The sequence below is a fragment of the Biomphalaria glabrata genome, chromosome 7 (genome assembly GCF_947242115.1).
Source record: "Biomphalaria glabrata chromosome 7, xgBioGlab47.1, whole genome shotgun sequence".
NCBI classification, from domain to species: domain Eukaryota; kingdom Metazoa; phylum Mollusca; class Gastropoda; family Planorbidae; genus Biomphalaria; species Biomphalaria glabrata.
The window spans coordinates 20529771-20553514 of record NC_074717.1 but is presented as its reverse complement, the minus strand read 5'-3'; the positions used below and the strand labels follow the sequence as shown (position 1 = coordinate 20553514).

At 32.3% G+C, this 23744-nt stretch overlaps 1 protein-coding gene across 9 annotated transcripts in view; it reads left to right on the top strand.

Annotated features, from left to right (window-relative positions):
* Window positions 1-23744, top strand: part of LOC106070801 (1-phosphatidylinositol 4,5-bisphosphate phosphodiesterase gamma-1-like) — a 60579-nt gene that overhangs the window by 4842 nt on the left and 31993 nt on the right. For 7 of the 9 annotated variants that reach the window (XM_056037021.1, XM_056037025.1, XM_056037020.1 and 4 more), the window contains exons 2-20: window positions 2810-3027; window positions 4176-4332; window positions 7044-7202; window positions 7856-7949; window positions 8735-8806; window positions 9702-9740; window positions 11088-11169; window positions 12061-12138; window positions 13054-13103; window positions 15775-15823; window positions 16182-16277; window positions 17679-17794; window positions 18420-18505; window positions 19558-19678; window positions 20125-20210; window positions 21139-21221; window positions 21743-21791; window positions 22609-22667; window positions 22971-23084. In XM_056037021.1, coding sequence (XP_055892996.1) covers window positions 2932-3027; window positions 4176-4332; window positions 7044-7202; window positions 7856-7949; window positions 8735-8806; window positions 9702-9740; window positions 11088-11169; window positions 12061-12138; window positions 13054-13103; window positions 15775-15823; window positions 16182-16277; window positions 17679-17794; window positions 18420-18505; window positions 19558-19678; window positions 20125-20210; window positions 21139-21221; window positions 21743-21791; window positions 22609-22667; window positions 22971-23084 — 1686 coding nt within the window. In that variant the 5' untranslated portion in view covers window positions 2810-2931. Of the gene's footprint in view, window positions 1-2495; window positions 2517-2809; window positions 3028-4175; window positions 4333-7043; window positions 7203-7855; window positions 7950-8734; window positions 8807-9701; window positions 9741-11087; window positions 11170-12060; window positions 12139-13053; window positions 13104-15774; window positions 15824-16181; window positions 16278-17678; window positions 17795-18419; window positions 18506-19557; window positions 19679-20124; window positions 20211-21138; window positions 21222-21742; window positions 21792-22608; window positions 22668-22970; window positions 23085-23744 lie in introns of those variants that run through there. The other 2 variants (XM_056037023.1, XM_056037027.1) reach the window with 2 other exon arrangements.

Here is a 23744-nt window from a genome sequence, read left to right as displayed (position 1 = left end):
AAGTGTAAGAATTGTTTAAGCTTCTATATGTAGTTCTTACATTCACAAATGAAAAAGATGGAAAAGAGATACTGGATACAAGATGCATTGATTTATCTTTATAGCTTGTTATCATCCACTGATCTATGGAGTGAATCAGAGTCAAGCTGATATAATAATGAAGCCCACTTGAGGGTAATATTGAGTCCATCTCAATGACATCTCTGTAATTTACTTCCTTGTAGGTGCAGCCTGAGGGGCTAATTGCCTATGCACATAAAAACATATCAGGGATGTGGGTTAGATAATAATTTAGAAAACACTTTTTTTCTTTGAAGAGGTGTGTTTAAAAAAAACACATCATTCCAACTTTTCTTTGTTAGGGTATTTTAAAAATCTTTTGGTAAAACTTTCAAGGTAGTTAAAATAAGTTCCTATTTTATACTTTATTTTTTAAGAGCAATGAAAATAGCAGTAGAAAGTGTCATAGAAAATCAGTTGAATTATCTATGAGAAAGTGTTTTTTTTAAATATCTACCTACATAAAATTTAAAATATGAAAATAATGAAAGCCATTTGCACAGATTGCTTATAATATGAAACAATAGTCTTTATAAAAGAATTAAAAGTTCCCCCTTTCAGACCTTGTGGTCTATAGGGCAGATGATGTTAAGGTCATCTGATTCTGTGGCTTACGGTTAACGAGGATGTCATGTAGCCAGCACAAAGACCAACCGCCTTTACTTTTCCCCAACAAATGTCAGGTACCCATTAGAGCTGGGTGGACTCAGAGGCGCCCAAAGATCTGAAATTAAAAATCCCAGGATCCGGACCCCAGTTTGGAAGTCAAGTGTTTTACCGCTCAGCCACCGTGACTCCTAAAAGAATTACTTACAATTAAATTACTTACAACCCTTACCTGATGGTATGGGCCCCACCAATAACAAATCTCTAATAGTGCCCTGTTCTGGGCAATCATTTCTTTCATATTTTTCTTGGTGTAACCAAACTTAAAAGTCTCCACCTCCATTATTAGCAGGTAAAATCATCTTGTGTTTTAGTCTTATGATAATTTTTATTCTTTTCAACTTTTAATTATCATTTATTGCCAAAGTTATCAAATTACTTTTTATCACAAAGCTTATATCAACTCACTCTGTCTGTCTGGTAAAAAGTTTGTACACATTTCTCCAACACCCAATCTTGGATAAGGGTGAAATTTTGCACAATTATTTCTTTAACCTAACAAAACAAGAATCAATAAAAGAAAACAATTAAGTACTAGTAATTATTTATTTAGTTTGGTATCTCAAAAAGGGAAAGAAATTGTACTTGACTGATAAGTTGAATTGTTTATTTATAGAAAGAAAAGTTTGTAAAAAACTATAAATAACTATATAACCTATTTTCAGATCCCCTGGCACAGTGGTCAGGGCCGGTCCTACAGATTGCAGGGCCCTATGTGAAACAGTCTGGTTAGGGATAAGGGTAATAAGTGAAAATTAAGATTTTATATTAGAAAATAAATTCATCTTTGCATTTTATTCATACTTTACTAAGTACAAAATCAAGGTCACATTAACTTTACGAGCTATCTACAGTAGATGGTAGTTTTCGAACAAAAAGCCAATAGAAATTCAGATTTGCCTTTTAGATTTAGGTTATCTCGACTAGCAAAATATTAAACATTAAAGTAAATAAAGTACCAGAACTTCTTGTTTTGGTTAAAATTCGCCCTATTATTATATTTTTATTAAATGAAAGCTGACATTGACTCTTTTTTAAATCGCGAGTAGGATTGGCGTAATCCATATTGAAAGACACCCAAAATGCATAGGTTGCAGTGGCCTAAGGCCAGCCCTGACAGTGGTTACCATATTGGCTTGAGGAGCTGAGGAGGCCTTAGCCCTCAAGTTCAAATTCAGGTTGCTCACTTTTTTTATATACATTGAAAAAGTGATCACCCTTCTCACCCCTACCCTTTTCCAGCTGGTCCAGACAAGTGATTGGAACTTAAAATATTGCTTGAGGTGTAGGACGTAATCATCTTCTTTTTTGAAGAAATGTCTGTATTATTATAAGATAAGATATTGAGAAATCTAATAGCATGAAATTGCACTAAACAAAACAATTGGTAAAAATATTTCTAATCGCTCAGATCTATCACAAATTTAATTGATACAGTTACACTTAATAAAAGCATTGTTTTCGAAAAAAAATATATTTTTGGTATTTTGCTTGCTATCAGTTTAAAATTACTTTTAAAAATGTCTGTGTATGTATGTATTCTACTTTTCACATAGTTTTCTCTGCCCTTTACAATAATGATATTATCATGATTATTATGATAGTTGTGTTTTTTCTTCTCTTCCTCTTGCCTCCCACTTTGGACAAGGATGTTGTAGGTTTTCTTCCTTGTCCAACGTTTTGTGGCACTTTATCTCTCAGGAGACATATTATATTCCCTTTGCAGAAGCTGGTGCTGGCTTATTATACAATGTGTTGTTGCCATTTGTACCAGAATGCAACTGTTAAATGTAGAAGGAAAAATATATTATTGTTGTAGTTGAGCTTTTAGCTTATATGCTTTTGTTCTTTAAATTTAGGTGTACTATATGTGCTGCAATAATACCTTTTACTATCTATTACGGCGGGAATGACTTTATCTGTCTCTATTGAGGGGTGGGGGAGGGGAGGGGGGCTAAAGTATTTCAATGAGGTACATAATAAAAACTAAGAGGTTGGAATGTGTGGGCTTTTTTGTTTTTTTTAATTTGCTTCTTTTTTTTTTGTTTATAACTAATTTAAATTAAATTTATGTTTCATACAGATTTCTTCCTGTGGTTTTGAATCTGAATCTTCACACAGGAATTGTCAGAATTAACACTTCCGCAAATGCCAACTTTTAGAGATCAAATTTCTTAAAGGATCAAAGAAAGATAATAATTTAAAATGTATGAATATTCAAGAGGACCAGAGGATGTTACCTCTCAAGGATATATCTATGGCAGTCCTGTACAGCCACCTACCAACAATATACAGCAATCTGTAAGAATTACACTGCTATTTTAGTGTTTTCTTTTTTACAAAGCTTATATCAGCGCACTCGATTTGGTAAAAATTTTGAACGCATTATATCTCCCACAACCATTCACTGATCAATCTGAAACTTTGCATAATTGTTCATTGGCATATACAATACATAATCAATTTAAAAAAAACAACCTTTTAATTAATTTTTTTTTTGTTTGATACCAACAAGGGAAATTAATCCTTCAGTATTCAGAGAAATTGCTAGATATGTATTTTATCTAATAAAACATGAATCAATTAAAACATTAACTAATTAGACAATTATTTAATGATAATTGATTTTTTTTTATATAAAAAGGGAAAAAAGGTATAGATTACTGAGAAAAATAGCTGTAGGTGTGGAGTTTTTCCCAGTAAATAATTTTTTTAAAAAGCATTTTTAAATATGTTATGTTTATTTTCTGTTTTTGTTTTATTATTGATTGTAATATTCAATTTTTAACAATTTCTTTATATATAGATAATATATAAGTACTAGTAATTATTTATTTAGTTTGGTATCTCAAAAAGGGAAAGAAATTGTACTTGACTGATGTGGTGTTATAAGTTGAATTGTTTATTTATAGAAAGAAAAGTTTGTAGAAAACTATAAATAACTATATAACCTATATATAAAGAATATTATGTAGTGTATGAAATGATTTTTTTTGCTTAGATTTTGTGGTAAATTATATTGCTACTAAAGATGCCCCTATATTAAAAGATTTTGTTTTATATAATAAGAAATTTAAATGAGAAAGATTTGAACAATCTAACATTAGTGACAATGTAAGCTAAATGCAGCAGCTTGCATACTCTATTATACATTTGATAGGCAATTACTTGCTGTTTTCATGAATATGGAAAATTCAAACTCTGTGGGTGACACTATTATATTTTCTTAATGGGGCTGGCAATTGAGCACACAAAAAGGAACCTTCAACTTAAATACTTGGCAAAAGTCATGGATTTTGTTTCACCTTTTATGACACAAAATATGTGTATTTAATTAAAGTCCACTTATTGATTACGTAATGTTATATTAAATGCACAATCATAAAAAATTTCTGAGACAATAAATCTTCAAGTTACAAGTGTTGATAATGAGCTAAATTATTTTACAGAAACTACAGGATAAAGCAGTATTAGCCTTAGAGGCAGGAATGGTTGTGACCGTCTATTCTACTTTAAAACGTAAACAGATTCTCACTCTGTGTCTACGCTCACAACAAGCAGAGTTGGTTTGTGTCAATTCTTTGGGTGGAAAGCCATTGTATACAGGTGAGACCATAAGGTGTTGAGGTGTCTTTACTAAACCAAGACAATACAATTAACAGTCTAGGCTGATATGTACAAGCTAGAAATCTCACTATGCAGACATGAAATGAACTTCTGTGTTACTTATGTTTGTAATCGTGCTAGTAATTGTATTTGTATTTATATGGTAGTCTGTTGGTCTTGACCTGTCCATCTGGTATGATGCTATTGTATGTGCTACACATCAGTCATGTTTTATTGGAATAAAGCCTTGTTTGTAAGTTTATGAGTTGATTCAGTGTATTTTGAAAACTTAACTTTTAAACACAGGCATTAATGTGTAAGCAGTAAACATTACAAAACTTCAGGTTAGACTTTCTACACATGTCAATGTACTTACTTAAAATAGTAACTTTATGCCCACCACTTCGGTTTAAGTAAATATTTGCAAAGGAATAGTCATCAGTAAGCATTCATATGGGTGCTGTGACAGTTTGCGTAACTTAATCCCTCATTTTTACTGGTCAGCAACTGTTCCTAGCAGGATATCAAGATAGGGGCCAGTCCGTTCTTTTATGTTATCCAGCCAGTATTTCAATGAGTTAACTTGTTCTATTGTTTGGCCATTCAACTGTATGCAACATCTCATACTATCTCCACCACAAACTAGTATTTAGCTTTATTTTTCTGCACTGATTTTCATGCCAACTGCTTTAGCTGCAGCATCCAGTTTTGAAGTATCATGTACCTGGTATACATTTTTTCCAATGAGGTCTAAATCATCTGCAAACCGGAGATTGGAAATATGGCCAACGTAGGAGTTAATCCTTCTATTTTCCATCATAACATGCTACAGAAATATGTTAAAAAGAGCAGGAGAGAGAATGCATCCTAAAAGCACTTTTATAGATGCCCAAAAACTTACTCCAATTCGGTTAATCTGAAGCACTGACCTATTTACATTTTGCTATAAGGCTTTGATCATCATCATCATCAAACTCCATTTGAGTGAGGGCTTGAGAGGCTTAAATCCTCTCTTGCAAAAGCCCTGGACAGAAACCCTGCTGTCTTGCATAGTGCATACACATCACCATACAGGTCGAGAATTTTTGGTTTCCCAGACCTGTTGAGACGGAGATCATCAAGTCTGGGGCAGTCAAGCACGGTTTCCTCTTCTTCCCCGCAGCGGGGTTACCGTGAATCAAAATATGAGCCAACAGGACAAATGCCTGTCCTGCTCTGTGCTATAATAGCTGGCTCAGGCCTGGACAGCCTCCACCACGGGGAAGTGCGGTCAGGGCCCAATGACTTTTAAGGCTTCACAAACTGCCATGGTCTCCGCTTCAAAACTGCAAACACTACCATATGGTCCAAAGATTTTTACTGAGTAAGAGCCAAGAAAGTCGATGTAGGCTCAATAGCCTGTTCTTCTATCAAAGCCGACCCATCAGTACATGCAAAAATAGCACTGGGCTATGAAGACATTAATGGTCTCCAGTGCTAGAATTTGAAGGTCATTTGATGAACGATTTAGCTTAGTGGCATTAGGGTCTTCTAGTTTCAAGCGTATATCTGGCGTTGTTTGGGCGACACCAAGGGGGAAGGGGATGAAAACGTTGAATGTTATGTCAGTTGGTGGAGATCCCAACTTTATCAGATAGTCTAGTGGCATGATGCATAAAAGACTGCATCTGGATACATTTTCTGCATTTCCAACCATCCACTAGTTTTTTAGCTGGGAGGTATTCATCCAGCCTTTTCTACCACTCAAAGCAGGTCAGTACTGACCTTTCCCTCCTAAAGTTTAGTGGACCTACATTAGCCATTATTTCAGCTGCATTTACTGGGCTTGTCCTAAAGGTTCCACAGACAAATCTTAGTGCTTGGGACTGTAATTTATCAAGTTGTTCGAGAACTGTCCTAGGGCCAGCGCCATAAATTTGCACAGGTAGGCTGTAGTCTATCTGTGATTGGACTGCTCCTAAATACAGTGATCGGAGCATGTCTGCTCGGGCTCCCCACTTCGTGGATGCCAGCTTCCGCACAATGCAAAGTTTCCATGAGGCCTTTCTTGCAACTTCCTAGATGTGTTGATGATTGATTTAAAACCTCAAAGGAAACGGGATATTATTATTCTGGCAGTTTGTTTTGTTACCTGGTGCATGACACTTAGTTATTTTAGATGGTTTGTGTAGGACTAAGTTGTTAGCTTCAGTGTGTTTATAGTAAGCAGTACAAAACTTAATTTAATGTAAACAAAATTAAAGAATGTAGCAACAGCTTATGATATTTTATATATTGCTTTGATACCCATTTTGGCATCCCCCTACTCTCTGGCGCCTGGGGATCTACCCCCCTGCCCTCCCCTTGGTATGAAAGTGCTATAAACACAGGCTAAACTTAATATACATAAAATAGATAATACACAGGTTAAGAGGTTAAATATTAAGCTTACTAGAGGAGCTAGACTTAATACACCAACTGGAGGCTAGCCATTATACCCCAGACACAGGTTGAATCACTGTGTAGGATTATAGCTTTCAAGTTTTTATTTTCATCAATTAAATAACATTTGATGGAACAATAAAAAAACAAGTAAGAAATTCCTCTCCTCTGCTACCATTAGACCATTTTTCAAAGTATGAAATGTAAGTAATGAAAGAACAAAAACACTGTTCTAATAATATGGTTATGTCATAATACAGACAATAACAACTTTTCATTTTAAACCTCAGTTGATTTGTACCATGTGAAGGGGATTGTCAAAGACCCTAAACCCAGGCTCGCTCGGATGTATGAGGAAACATCTAAGGAATGGGTCAACGAGAATCCAGATCTTTGTCTCAGTTTGTACTATGGTACTAACTACATGGTCAATATAATTACTTTTGTTGGTAAGTTCCTTTTTTCTTTATTTGTTAGATTGGAAAGTTTTGAGTTAAATTGAAATGTTAGACCTTTTTTTTGAGCTCAAAGTTTTTTTGGCTGGATTCCAACTGGTCTGTTGGGTTGACAAGTCTTTTGTTAATTTCAAATTATTCCTGAGTCTTGTTATGGTATAAGATTTTATGGTAAGATTTAGGCTTATTTATACTTAGTCTTATATCCTCCTGTGCTATTTGGCACATTGGGTGGCAAGCGGACTCCACAAAGACTTGTTTGTCACTGTCAGTGTCTGAAGCCTCTTGCCACCTAGGTGTCCTTTCTAAGGATGTCCCTGTTTGCACTTTCCTTCTATTGGTTTCCATTTCATCGCATGCGTAATTAATTTGTTGGAGAACATGTTCCGAAAACCTCATGCAACACTCTCTCACAATCTCATTAATTGGTTGACTCCCAGTTCAGCATAGGATTTCCTTTTTTGTAACATTTAACAATTTTGTTTCTGAGATTATTATCTTATCACATATATATGGTATATATATTTTTTCCAGTTTCTAGTCTGATGGTTCACTACATTTCATAATGATTCCTCTCTCATCTTTTGACATCTTAGTGCATATTTGATTTTTTCCCAGACTTATGGAAAAACCTTTTCTATTTCTAGCTAGAAACTCTGAAGATTTTGGTTGCTTATTACTAGCTCTACAAACTTCACATAGAAAATTGAAAGAAGATTCTTATTATGAAACAAAACAAAGGTATGTGAATTTAATATTCTCAAATTATTTATCAGCTGATACCTACATTTTAAAAAGTTGATACATGTTGATTCTTTTTACCAAAAGCTGTTACCAATACAGAATTTCACCCCCCCCCCCTTTCCCAATTTTTTTGGCATGTTAATTCTCGTAATCCTTAAGAATGATTTTTTTTGCTCCTCCCATTAATCATTTCAATAAACCCTTTCACTTTTCATTGCCCTGTCTGTTGCATTCAATAAAGACAAAATATCTAAACTTTGTTTCCTCCCATGGAACAGTTTAAGAGTACAACTTTACAACCCTTTCACTATTCAGATGGTATACAGGCACTTTTTTTTAAAACCCATCAGTTTTAGCCCTAAAGCTTTAAGAAAAAGACAGGAGAAGGAATGAAATTATTATGATACATGATTAGGATTTACCCCTAAAAAAGATGTTAAAAAAAAAAAAGGAAGAAACAATTTTGAAAGTTGTGACTTAGTCCTAGTAAGACAACTAACCTGATTCATCCAAGGATGAACTGGGGAAAAGTGATATATTTTAGAAAGTTTAATGGGATAATTAGTGATAATTCAGTCAGAGCTAAGTATTTTGTTTATTATATTATGAAAGAAAGAGTTTCAAACAGACTTGTCTTCAAAGTGTACTTGGTAACATCCAATATTTGAACACATGATTTGGAAACCATTATGTGCTAATAGCCTGAGTTATTGGAATGACATACTAAGGATTTAATGGATTTGTATAGGACAATACATGTTATTCAATTTTTTCTTAAATAGGTGGCTGAATAGAGAATTTTCTAAAATTCAGACATTACACAGAAGCTTGTTAACTAGCCACAAAGAGGGAAAGTAAGTATATTTATTTAAATGATTTTAAAGCTAAGATTGTTCATTACTTTCAATCCTTAACCAAATCATTTTTTGAATAATAAAATAGTTTTAATTAATAGTAATTATAATTTTTACACCAAATAAAATTTACTATGGGATTTCTCAAACTAGGATAGACATACCCTAGGGACATTCTGTGGGCTGCTTAGGAAGTAATAGTGAAAATCTACTTTTAATGATGCAATGATGCTACATCTCAATTGTGTAGATAGTTAGGGTTATGCAAAATCTCACAGTGGAACCTGCAGGTCAAACTTGCTCATAAATTTTGATACACACAAACTCTCACTTGTATCAAACTCACAGCAGTGACTTCAAATCCATTATTGTCAGACAATTAATACTTAGCTTTAACTGTCAATAGTAATACACTTAATATAAGTAAACAAGTGCTTTTTCATATTCAGAGCTTGGCTTTTATAATCATGTGCATTACTTTCAATACTTTCTTCTGTGTCATTTACATCAAGAACCTCACAATAAGTCCAAACTCTTGAGGCAGGTAAACAAAAAAAATGCCACTCTGTGATGCTTGAAATCCTGTTGGTGGATGTTATTTTCAATTTCATGTATAAATGATGCTTCTCCAGTGCCTAACAAGCAACAATAAACTTCTCACTCTTCCCTTGCTCCCCCTCCCATGTCCATGAATGCAGTGAGGTCAAGAGCATTCCTAAAAATGCTATTCAACAAATAATTGCAGAACTAGACCTGCTATGCCAGTGAGCAACAAAATCAAAACACTTTTTCCTCATTTCTGTTTGTAGTGTCCAGTGCTTTTCTAAAACAAAACATATTTTTAGCTCATTGTTATTTAAGCTTTGCTCATTCTGTGACCATTCTATGTATTTAGGAAGAAATATCATTTTAGTAAAGAAGAGGTAGATCTAAGGTAGGCAACTGGAGTTGATGTCTTATAACATAACCATTTTGTTGATTAAACCCAACTAACATAACATCTTTACCACATAGATTGTATAAATAGCATTTTAAAAGAAGGAGTGGGATGTTTTCTATTCTTGGCAAACTTATTATAACATCTGTGATGGAACTTTCATAGAATATGTATTTCTTAAAATCAAACTATTCTTCTTTGGTAGTTACCAACAATACATTACTATGCCATCTCTTTTCCATTTGCTGTCCTGTAGTTTTAATTGCAAGTATATTCTTCTTCCTCTATGGACATTTGTGCACAGTTTGATATATAAATAAAGGTAAATGATAAATTCATGTTGTATCATTGGTGTATAATAAATTGTTGTTCTTTTTTTTATTTGTGTTATATTTGGGAATGGTGCATTTTGTTTCAAATATTTTGTTCAAATATTTTTTTATTATTCCATTTAACCCTTTTTTTTTAACAGACTTGCGTAGAATATTTTTTATTTTGTTTGCTGAAGTACTTAAAGATTCAGAGGGAGGTGGGGCCCGTGGGGGAGAGGGCATCTGGGAGAACAATTTTGTATATTACTCATGTGTGAATCATGTTGACTAATAGATCTGCATTGTGAGGCTTGATGTTTAATTGTTTCTTGTTTTGATGAGTTCACTTTTTTTTTCTTCTTTCAATTTCTTTGAAAGTTGAAAATGTTAGTGAGACTTTTCCATTCAGAAATACCATCAATTATTTGTTTTTCTCAAACTAATGGCATTTTGTTGTCATGTGTATTCTAAACCCATTTATTTCATTTTATTGTCATGATTTTAATAGTTTGACTTATACACTATGTTTTCTTTTTCTTTTTAGTTAGTTCATATTTTTCTAAATATTTTTCATTATTCTTCAAAAATCTTCAAAAGGATTATTTTTTTATTATTTATTTATATCTTTTTAAATCTAACAAAAATGTTCTTTTATTAATGTTAGTTTTTTTGCTTTTTAGTTTTTTTCCTTAGAATATGAGTGCTAATTCTTTGATAGAGCAGTCTTCTGTTTTAAACATATCATTTTAAGAACATTTTCATTCTAAAATCTTAGCTGACTTGGTTGTTAAAATATTTTGTGTTGTTTTTTTTAGATTTCATAGTGTCTATCAGTATCAAAAAGTAATGTGTTAACAATATACCAAGTATAAATAAAGTAATTTTATTGTTATGTGAATAAGCTTTAATCTGATTCCAAAAACATGAACAAGTTCTGCATCCATGTTGTCACTTTGTGGTCCTACATTGAAATAATTTAATTGATCTGAAATGATCATATTTTTAAAATCTGTAATTTATTCAATGTTTGCAGGATAAATATCAAGCAGTTTCAAGCCTGGCTTTCACATCACACTAACACAATAGTGCGACACTATCTAGCACTGAATAAAGCAGTAAGTATTTTCTTTTCTGCATAATCTTATATTTTTATTAAAACTCCATCTACTAAAACTATCTCAACAAAAATTATAAATACTATTCTCTGTAAAACAGAATAAGTATTGAAATAATAGTGTTATAACTCTGGCGATGGGGTAGTAGTGTATAGCCAGCTGACACACATCATCTCAGGCCAGCAACCGTGACGAGTGGTGGCAGTCAACCGCAATGACTGGCAAAGTCTCAAGAAAGATCTAAAGTGAACACTACTCAAGCCAGTCACGTCAGGTACAGTCAGGTAACCACCCAGAAGAAAGAATCGAGTGATGTTCCGTCTGTTTCTAAAAGGCCATTCGGGATCCTATATAAAAAGCGGAGGTATCAGAGTTGAGACCAAGTCACAACTTCCCGATCTATGATTCAGTATGGTATGACAGAGTTCATCAAGGTACGGTCAAACCAGTAGAGTTCTTGTTACAACAGTACAGAATTAATACAGCGGTTTAGATATCCACCATTGAACATTTGTACATTCAGAATAACCTGTTGCCAATTGTACAGTATTGGCTGTGATTTATTGAACATTAAAGTGTTATTTTACTTTGAACCCCTGAGTTGTGAAGTTCTTTGAGTTGGTAGTGTGTGGTGCAGTTTGCAGAGACCCTGGAAAGTGAGTGTCTTTACAATATTGATCCTGAAAAAAAAACTTTATCTGGTTTTAATCTTGAAATATCTTGTAGTCCCAAGGTAAGTGATAAAAGGTTAAACTTTCATATTTTTTCATTCACGGCAATGTGGGAAAATTAGTAATGAGTAAGTTAGGGTTTTTAGAAACTTTTAAGATATACTAGTATCAGACTCGTTCTCATATATTTTGTTATAAATTCTATTTGTTTTTCTTTCAGAAACTCAAGCTACCAGACTCCTTAGAAATCCATCATTTTGCTGCTCTGCTGAATGAACTCTTTAAACCAAATCCTGTTGTAAGTAAACATATTTCAATAAAATATAAACATCAAGATTTTATATTGATTTTAAGTAATCATTATTAGAAATTGCAAACAACAATCTTTTTCAACCATAAACTTTATCAACATAAATAAAATCCAAATCCTTAACTCACTAGCCCATCCCCCAATTTGGGTGATTAAAAAATTTGTTTTAACCAGTTTTAACTTAAAATGTTGTTGGAATAACTAAGCACTTTTCACATTCCTTAATGCACTGGGAACTGCCTTCAATGTTTGAACTTCTCAATTTAAGTTGTATTTGATTTTTTACTTCTAGTTTTGAAATTGTAATCCAACTTTTTTTATTTGCTTACTATCATGATTTCGTATTCATTTTTTTTTTCATCTCATCTCTCTTATTTTTGGCTGTGGTCCCCTCTGGGTCATAGGCCACCAAACAGCTTCCTCAGTGTCTTGGTTCAGGGCAAGTCTCTCTGTCTATCTGCTTGGCATCTGCTTGTTTTTTTATTAAAGAGTAAATAGAATTAAAAAAAAGAATACATTATAAAAGTAAATAGATTTCTTGAATGTGGACTTAATTTCCAAGTGTTTAAGGGATTGCCCTTCCACTGGAGAATGCAAAGCAAAGCTCTTATTTTAAAAGCTAAACTAGATCTAAAACTGAAGAGCCAAAAAAATGGCACTAATTTCAGTGTATTAGCAAAGAAGGAATGGCTATATAAAAAGGCTCAATCTAGAGCTTAAATAATTGGCATCATGCTCTAAACCTGTACATGCGTATTTCTGTATATTAGGCATAAGTCTTATGTTTTTATTTAATAATAAAGTGTTAGCGATTTTTATTTTATTTTACTTTGTTTCTTTTCTCTGTCACAAATTTTTCAAGAAATGCTTTTTATCACTGATATACATTTTGTAATTCTCTAGATTGAGCGACTGCTAAAAGAGTATGGGCAAACTCTACCAAATTGTCAATGGTTTGTATTATTTTTTTATTCTTTTGAAACAAGAGTTATCATTTTTAAATAACCCAGTGGTGCTCAACCTTATTCGGATGGTGGGCCATTTTAATTTTAGGCGCTAGTGTCCCGGGCCACATCAACAAAAAGTTTTTAAAAATAGGAAATAATAAACTAGTTTTATTAGAAACCTGTGAATCATTAATTCATGAGAAGTTTTTCCTAAACGAACTTTTAAATATCCAGCTGATTAAATGAGACACAAGTTGGAGCACTGAATCTAGAAGTCTAGATGTTCATTTGTTAGGTGATTACATCCTCACAAATAAGTGCTTGTAATAATTGTGATCATCCTTAAATTTTGTTTTTGCAGATTTAGAAAAGTTTCTGCAAGCAACACAGAGTATAATTTAATTGTCTGCATCGCTTGAAATTTCTCAATCAGGGATGTCTGGCTTTCTAAATCAATCAGTTCCTATTGCAGCTCTGTCTGGGCTTTTGACATATTGGCTTAGATGGAGTTTTGAAAAGATGAACTTTGTTCAATCTAAACATGAGCATCACCACATGGTCATAACTGAACACCTTGCCACATAGATTTTGTGAATAATGCAGTGTAGCCTCAGAGGCTTGGTTCCATTTGACTTCAACTTTTCCAATAACTCTTGCTGTTAACCATACTTGTGGCTCCCATAGTAGACACTCCCACTAATTTCTCCCAAGGAAGAGAAAGATCATCTAATGATTAAAACTTCTTTAATGGGACTTAGCCAGTGGTGGCCCCTGCATGCTTCTCATAGCTACTAACTTTTCTGATTTCAAAACTAATGTTTGTAATGTGGATAAATAACAAGATTTTGAATTATCAGAATAGTTAGTAGACTCGTCAGCAACAATAGAAAACAATAAAAAAATCTGCTTTGTATGTTAGTTTTAAATGGAAACATTCATTGTAAATAGTCTAAGAAAATAAAATTCTATTTCAAGGTCCATATGGTTTGTGTAGTAGAGTTTATGCAATGTGTAGCAGTTTTCATCTTATTATAACTGTTCCTTTTGTATAGTGCATTTCCACACTTTTTAGCACTGTCCAATCTCTTTATGGACAAGGTTGGGGAAGGGGATTATAATGGAAAAGATTTCTTGCTAATTTTAATGCTCAGTAGAAAATTATAATTATAATGTTTAAGTCTCCGTCAGAGATTCCAACCTGTGCTCCTTGTGTAGCCAAGCAGTTTATACTATAGTGTTACACATCTCATATTGCAAGAGGTCAACACATAAGGAATTACCCTTGCTGAACTAAGAACCTTAGTTGTGAATTTTATCTAAGCCTCCAACTAATAATTTAAAAACAAGATTACAAAGAGAGTTTGTGTTATCACACAAACTCAGAGGCAGCCCCCATCAAATTTACCAATGGACGGGAAATATATTCAAGCCATATTCTTGTTTTGATTGTTTAAAGAAATTTAAAAAATTTGGCATTATTTTTCACATAAAAGCAAACAGTGCAACATGTCTTTGATAAGACTCTTCTGGAATAAGTAGAGTAGCGTTAAGTGACCTAAGATCAGCATGGAAACCTCCTGATACAGTGTCGGTGGCACCTAGTGTGGTAGCTCAGGGTGTCACCCCTCCCCATCAACTTTCTTGAAATATGTTCCATTGAACACTATTGCTATTTGTTTTTTTTGTTGAACCAATACAGTGAGCTGATTACCTACTTTTATTGATTTTTACTCAAATATAAAATCCCAATGTTTTTTACATTTATTCAAATGTAATTGCAAATTTTACAATAATATTTAATTAAAATTATATGAACAGGTTTCTTTTGTTATACTTTAAATGGTATAACGTGCTCTATCATTTACACTTAAACTACCATCTAGATGTGTCAAGGCATATTTGGGCATATATCTCGAGATTTTATTATTATCTTTTCCCATGTGTCTGTTTTTGCCATGCTATAATTTTTCCAACTTGGTTGTCACTCCCAAAATGGTGTTGACTGGTGCGGACCGCACCCCTCACACCCCATCACCCTAGTGACCCACTGCTCACAGATATATCTCGAGATTTTATTATTATCTTTTTCAATGTGTCTGCTTTTGCCAAGTTATAATTTTTCCAACTTGGTTGTCACCCCTAAATGGTGTCGACTGATCTAAACCGGACAGACGGGCAGACAGACCACACAAAACTAATAGCGTCTTTTCCCCCTTTCGGGGGCCGCTAAAAAAAGCAATATTCTTTTATTTTGTCTGCTCTTCTTAATGACAACATTGTTCTCAATAGGCCTTTTGGGCACTATTTTAAATCCAAATGTGCTATTATTTGTGTCAGTAATAAAGAAATGAGTTGTTCTAGTTAACAGTTCATAGAGCAGTTGTAAAAGTAATCTGTTTTGTGGACACTGGCATCACTTAAGCCATCACATTTACCTTTTCATTATGAGTGAAGTATCTGCATTATTTGGACTAAGTAACAATCTTAAAATCCACATTTCAAAATTGTAGAATTTCATAGAAATGTAAACTTTAGATTCCTCTGTTCTGAAGTCAAGGTTCTTACCTCTCTGCCAACTTCATGGGAATCAAAATGTGTGTGTGTTAAGTTGTACTAAAATGTCCACAATATGTTTTATAAAAACAATAAAAATATTTAATCTTTTTCTTGTCACCAGGAAATTGTCTGCAGACTGTTTTCAAGTTTTCTTAAAGTCTGAGCAAAAGGTTAGCTAAGCTAACTAATTAAAACATGGCTAACTGTTCAATTACTGTTTTATGGTTATTCCAGCTCATTTTGTGATGATTGATTTGGTCATTGTACATTTTAAACAAGTATTTCATATGCATTGTGTAGACATTGCTTAGTCTTTATGTTACTCTTCTTTTTTATTTGTAAATAAAAGAAATAAAATTGTAGATTATTTATTTGTCTTTGCAATGAATATGTGTTCTAGATATTTTTTAAACAAAAATTAACTGGTTCTAATTAGAGCAAGTCTATGTTCATTACGAAGTCATTTAGAAACAAAATTTTGCTTTGTTCTTTACAAAACTTTTCATTTGTTTCAATTTGTATTTTCAGGAAGATGTGAGAGACAATCTAAAATCCACAATGCTAAAATGTCTGCCTCCAGCAGCCCAATCTATATATGGAGAGCTCAGCTTTTCTGAGCGTGAGGTTGTTATTTGATTTATTTCATAAGCAATTTTCAGTTTTATCATTGGCTCTTATTCTTGATCCATGCATTTCTCTTAATTTATTAATTAGCTCTTTTCCTTTTTGAATAACATTTTTTGTGTGTGTAGATTTTATTGTTCTGATCTTTGTTCTTCTAAACAAAACTGTAGGTCTGTACTATACACTTGATGCATGTTCTGGAATCTGGAATTAGGGGGGAAAAAAAGTTGACCAAATCAAAGTTTAAAAAGTTTGAAGCCCTTTCAGATCTGTTACATTACACACAAACTCACATTGAAATCACATTCACGAAAGTGTGACTTTGAATTGACCAATATTTTTATGGACAAAATGTGAAGTGAAAAATAAGGAAATGTATCGGCTTCTTGTTGGATTTGAGGACATCTTAGATCCCATTCAGTTATTGATTTGAGGACAACTTAAATCCCATTCAGTTTTTGATATGAGGATAACTTTGATCATATTGAGTTATTGATTTGAGGACAACTTTGATCCCATTCAGTTATTGATTTGAGGACAACTTTGATCCCATTCAGTTATTGATTTGAGGATAACTCTGTTCATATTGAGTTATTGATTTGAGGACAACTTAAATCCCATTCAGTTATTGATTTGAAGACAACTTTGATCCCATTCAGTTATTGATTTGAGGATAACTTTGATCCCATTCAGTTATTGATTTGAGGACAACTTAGAGCCCATTCAGTTATTGATTGACACAAACTGCCTTTTGCTTCTAGATTTGGAAATGTATTTGCATCTAATATGCAACATTTTCAATTTAAAAAACAAAGACAAAAGTAACCTTTGCACCTATTGCAAGCAAGACAAAGACAATTGTGAAAATAGACTTTAAAAATGGATTTCAGCTTTTGAGATCTAAATGTTTAGGACTGATTGAAAGGAGAAGAGAACAAAACAATAATTGCTTATCACTGGTTATCTAAGTTGTCAGTCTGTAACTTGAAGAAGCATGCTTAGTGCCAGAGATAATAACAATGGCAATGTCTTCGATTCCAAAGATAGTGCTAGAGATTCATCTGGGTTTATGGCAGTAATAGAGTTATGGTACACATTAGCTAGTTAGGATTTTTTTTTTTTTGAAGTTGTGTTGGAAAAGGGATTAAGTTACATCTGATATTAAGATAACATTTTTTTACTCTTTTTTTTAAATACTAAGTATTTCAATATTTGTCTCTTAAATTAATCGAATGAATACAGAATCATTTTATTTTTATTTACAATTTTTCCAATGGTAAAAAATCTTGTATAGAAATGCTAAGAATTGAAATGGTGATAAATAATTACATTTTAATTATTTAATTTTTTTTCTTGTTTTTTTTTTCTTTTTGAAACATTTCTTTTTTCTCTGGTGTATAGTTTGAGGACTACTTGTACTCTGAGATGAATTCTTTACTGAATCCTAGAGAGCTGGAGGTGCACCAAGACATGGACTATCCTCTCTCCTGTTACTGGATTGCCTCATCACACAACACGTTAGTCGCAACTTGTTCCTTGTTGTCTGTATTTCAAAGCATTATAAAGCATTATACTGGAAGATGCCTAAAAAAACCTCTATTTTTTTAACAATTGAAACAAGTATCTGGATTTAAGACAAATTTATTGTTTTTCTCAAATTAGTAATAATATATAAACATTATTCTAGATTTAATGGGCTTCATTGAGGGTTCAGAATGTGTCTTGAAGTGTTTTGTTCTTTCAATTTCAAAAACGTAAACAATCATCCAACTAGTCTTCATTAGGCAACTGGATATAAAGTTGTGAAACTTTGATGACTTAGTGGATTAAAAAAATTTTTGTTAGTTCTCATTGTATTTGTTTATTTAAACAGCATCTTTTTTTATAGAAACTAATCAAAATGGATAAAAGTTCTAAAGGATTATATATATAAATAGTAAAATTATTTTTAAAAATGTGTTAGAGGCATTTAAAAAAAACAACAAACAAATGTGTGCATTAAGGAATACAAATGGATGGAATGAATACTAATACTAGGACATATCCTTTTCCTGCCCATTTAGTTTTAGTTGTAGTTCAGAATAGGCAGATATCTACATTTTCTTTGTGTCCATTTCAAACTTATTTGATAACTTAAAACAGATATTTGACTGGTGACCAATGGAAAAGTGAGTCTCATGTTGAAACTTACGTCAGAAGTCTACAAATGGGTTGTCGCTGTCTTGAATGTAAGTGTTGTCTTTATATGAGAAAAGAGTCCTTGTAATCACAACAAATTTCTGTAAGGATCAATAAAGCAGTCTTAGTCTTAGTCTTAGTCATGAGAGTGGTTACAACTAAATTTGTACTTGTATAAAATTTCAATTAGTTTTGAATTAGATTAAAATTTTAAAAAAAGAGAAATCTTTATCAATTTATTCTGCAAGGTCATTATACAACATTTTATATGAGACTCTATACAACATTTTCTAAGAGACTATACAACATTTTCTAAGCGGCTCTAAATAACATTTTCTAAGACACTATAGAACATTTTCTATGAGACTCTATACAACATTTTCTATGAGACTCTATACAACATTTTCAATGAGACTTTATACAACATTTTATATGAGACTCTATACAACATTTTCTATGAGACACTATACAACATTTTCTAAGAGACTCTAAATAACATTTTCTAAGACACTATAGAACATTTTCTATGAGACTCTATACAACATTTTCAATGAGACTCTATACAACATTTTCAATGAGACTATACAACATTTTCTAAGAGAAAGAAATTACTTACAGAATGTTTCAACCTGGCGTTTATGGGTACCTAATATAAATTATTTTTTTAAAATGTAAATTGGTTTAATCATTATGTTTGATACACAAAACTCGTCAAAATGGGTGGTCTTAACTGCTTGCATTATAAACATTTCAGTCTCTTTTATTTCAACCATGCTTACTCTTCTCTGAGGTCCTGCTACAAGTTTATAAACTTAGACTTTTTTTAATGTGTAAAAACTGTTTTTTCTTGATCCAAAATTGTTAAATCATTATCTTTTGTTAGTTGGGTGCGGGAGAAAAGTAAGACTTTTAATAGCGCTTAAATTGTTTTGAAAATTAAGTGAGACATTAACTTTAAAATTAACTACTTTAATTTGGTTGTTAAGATTTCTGCTATTTGCAATTTAATTGTTCTGTGTACTAATGTAAACAATGTATGTAAAAAATGTATACAATGTAAAGAAGTTTTAGTTAATGTTTTTACTTGTCTTATTTATTGTAGTGGACTGCTGGGATGGACCTGATGGTAAACCTATTATAACACATGGCAAGACTTTTACAACAAAAATTAAATTTTCAGATGTATTGCAAACTATTAAAGAACATGCATGGATTGCTTCAGAGTAAGATTAAACTTGTTCATACCGTGATGGTCTTTAAAGTATATGTGGTTTTCAGAGCATCTTTCAAGAGAGTTCTATGACTTTGTTTACATGTTTAAAACTTAGTTGGGTTTTTTTTTGTTTCCTGTAGCCTGTAAGTTTAGTTCACATATTTAGCTTCTATTTTTTACCATTAAGATGATTTACATCTTTTTAAATGCATAGCAATATTCAATAAATATTTAAAGTATAATTTTTTGGCATTTTTCCTTCTAAGTCTGTGACACAAAAGAAATGTTTCTTTTGAGGCAAACATTTGGTCAGATTGTTTATAAAACATTTGGAGAAAATGTTCATAAAACATTTTTCAAATACCTGCTATTTGAAATAAATAATAGTTTTAGTAATTAATATTATTTTGGGGGCATTTAACAATGTACTTTTAATTTTTTTAAATCTTTGAACAGATACCCATTGATATTATCTATTGAGAACCACTGTAATCTTTCACAACAGAGAATTATGGCCCAACTGTTAAAAGATGTATTCAAAGGTACTTGCAGTTGTTTCTATTAAAAACTTTAAAATTACATATTTTCAGTCAAATCTTATACTGTGACCATGTCTAATTTTACTTAGCTTGAGAAAGCTTATCAAGATTTTCCTTCTGGTTACTTGAGTTTGTAGCCTAATGCTACTGTATATTAGAAGAGTCTAGGCTTAAAGAAACTCTTTGATATTTTTTTTTTTTTTTACTAGCTTGCTCATTGTGATAATTGTTTAATAAAATTATCAATGACTAGCTTGTATCAACCAAATATTTTTTTTATTGTCATCTTGATGTTTCTGGGCTGAACTTTGCCCTCCAACATCCCTCACTATCCTGCAGAAGGCTTGGACTGTGATGTAACCATCTTTAATTCTGAAAGAACAACCAGAACTTTTACAACAAGGAAACAAAACAAAGCAAATAGATATTTCCCTGTTTTAGAAGCATGGATTCTAATGTTAGGTGTCTGAAGCCATATGTGTGTGAGCAAACTTAATTTACAAGGGAAGACTATACCCTTGGTGAATGTAAAGCAAAAGTATTTAATGTGTCGATGTTTAGGGAGGAGGCTTTTGTAAAATGGGGTCTTTTTCTCAAACTGTTCCTTTGAAAAAAAAGAATGGCAAGATATTTTATTAGGCTTGAACATTGGGGCCAAAGTAGTTTGTCTTTCTGTATGTAAACTAGGGCTACAGAATTGGCCAATCAAAAGTGTTTAGTCCTTATAGGCTACAACTGAAATAGAAATATGCATGTGTTATGGGGAGAGCAAAATTGTGTAACATGTAACCACCTGTTCCAATAGGCTATGTTACTGCTGGTAAAAAGTATGTGTCAGTCATTTTTACAGATTTTTCTAAATCAAAGTTAGAAAGTTGCTTATTATAAAACCATAGACCTGTGTATACTATATAAAATTTTCCATTTTCAGAGGATTTGTTAACTGATCAAATAGATGTGAATGAGACTCAGCTTCCTTCCCCAAAAAAATTAATGAGAAAAATTATACTTAAGGTAATTTATGTCTATCTTGAACATTCTTTGTAGATTTTTTTTTTCTTGTTAAGACATGGTTGTTTCTTTTATTGAAAGACCTGCATTTTGACATTAAACATCTGTCCCTAAGAGGCCTTGTTTTTTTATTGTAGATATTGAAATATCTGTTTCCATTCATATGCCTTGAGAGATCATCTTTACCCTTTGCAACTTCATTCGACTAAAAAGGCCATAGATATACATCTGCAGTCACAGGTTGAGATTTGTAATCACAAAACCCTGCAGCATTTTCAGTTTTCTCCTACTTGTGGTGTATACACCATCTCTGATCCAGCACCCTTTAGTTAAGCTTGTTCTTCAGGTGTCATCTGTCCAGTTCATCTTTCTGTGCCACCATGACCTATTAAAACCAATCCAATCCATTGCTATGACATGACCAAACCATTGAAAACTATACATATATAAAAATAATTTTTTTATGATTTTATCTTACATCTTTGTAAACTACTACAAATGTATTTGCTTTCAACATTTTTCAGAACAAAAAACTTGGTCGTGTGAATGATAATAGAAATTATGTTGATATGAGTAAGTCTTATGTCTTCAGAACTGTTAGTATTTTATGTAGTGTAATAGTAATAGTAATAATTTTATTTTGTCATATATGTAAAAAAAATGTAATAAGATACATGACTTTTCATTTAGATCTATGTTTTTAGTTATTACTTGGAATTTTAATGTTTGGCTGGTAAGCTTGAATTGCTTCTAAAAAAACATATAAAAAATTACAAGGAGCATTTAGAGTAAAGACATTGTTGTACTTGGACAAAGCTTGTACAATTAAAAGTGTAGATTTGAGACTTCAATGACTATTATTTATTAATACTTAGTTCACAATCCTTATTTCATAGTCAAAGTCTGCTATGGGAGGACAGTATTTAATTTTTCTTAATTCATATACTCTTACACAATGTTTATTTGAATACTTCTGCAAAATTCATTCTTTCCTGATGTAAAAACTTTAGACAATCTTAGGTAAAAAGAATTCTTAATGTGCATATGATCAATAGATTTCATAAAATTATTCTAAACAAAAGTCCAAATGATTGCTTCAAAATACTAGTTCACTGCTTTGGGTACACTAATTGCAATAATGTAATAGAATTTCAGGAATGTATTTCATTTCTAAGTCACTATCTGTTCCCACCATTTCAAATTATGTTTTGCTATAGAAACAATGAAACTTAAGCTAAAAATTTTAAAGAAAATCTGTGTAAAGTGTAAATGTTTGGTCAATTGAATATGTCTCCACCAAGTTTTCCTTTAACTTAGCTTACCAGATTTCATTTTTCATTCATTCAATTTATTCACTGTTTTCTAATTTTGTTGTTTCATGTCTGACCAGGTGAACTGTTGGATGAAAAGAAGCATGCTTTGTTAATGATGACCTATGCCACAAAAACGGTTGGTTGAATTCAGAAAATAGTGGGGAGGTGTATTTTACTTCATTTAAAAATACTGGAGACCAACCCTTACATATTTACCTTTGGTATTTTAAAGACCTTTCAGTAACTAAAGTGGGACAATTGGTTATGTTTTGAACTTTAAGGCCTGTCACTTCTAAGGCACTAACAAATATGAAATTAAAATTGTTTGCTCAGATTTGATTAATTTGTTCTTGAAGTCTACAAAGCAGCACACCTCCATACAAAAAAGCATTATTTAAAAATTGACACTGACCTTTGAACCCTGCTCTTAATCTTGTAGAAATGGAAAGAATTTGCTGTAGTGCTGAATGACACACACATTTGCTTTGCACCTCACATTCAAAGCTTGGAAGAGGAACAGCCAGTAGAAGAAATAGATGAGGATCTCATTGATGTAAGTCTTTTTGAACTGTCACAATCAACACCCTGAGAAATTTTTAATATACAATCAGCTTGCTTATATTCATTTATGTTCCATCCAAAGTTTCTTTACCTCTTTGTCTCTGGATCAACTATCCTTTCATTGATTTCAAATTTATAATTTACTTTAAAAGAGATTACATCATCAGCGGGTTAGTGTAGTCTGTCACAACACACACAAGATGTCACAACGTGTGTTGTGTTGCCAGGGATTTTACTTGAATTAAAATAGTTGAATAAATGACGATCTAGGAATCACAATAAAAGATTCTTTGTTAAAACACAACTCTGGAACTTTATTTAAATATAAAACGTAAGTACAGCTTATGTACAAGTTACAGATCAACAAGTATAAATAACATTACAAAGGCTTTAAATCAGAGCTCTTAGAAACGTGACTATCTACTATGGAATTCTTTCATCGACTGGCCTTCTTTTTCCCTCGTCAATTCTCTGGCGCTAACTCTTTTAAAAAAATGTCTTTATTTATTTTCAAATCAACCAATAGATTTGCAACATCATAATTACGTCTTGGGTAAAACGTGAGGTGCTGTCAAGGGTCTAGATTTGTGGGGTAATTCCTGAGGCTCAGTCAAGGGTTTATATTTCTATTTACACATAAGCTTTTAAAAGT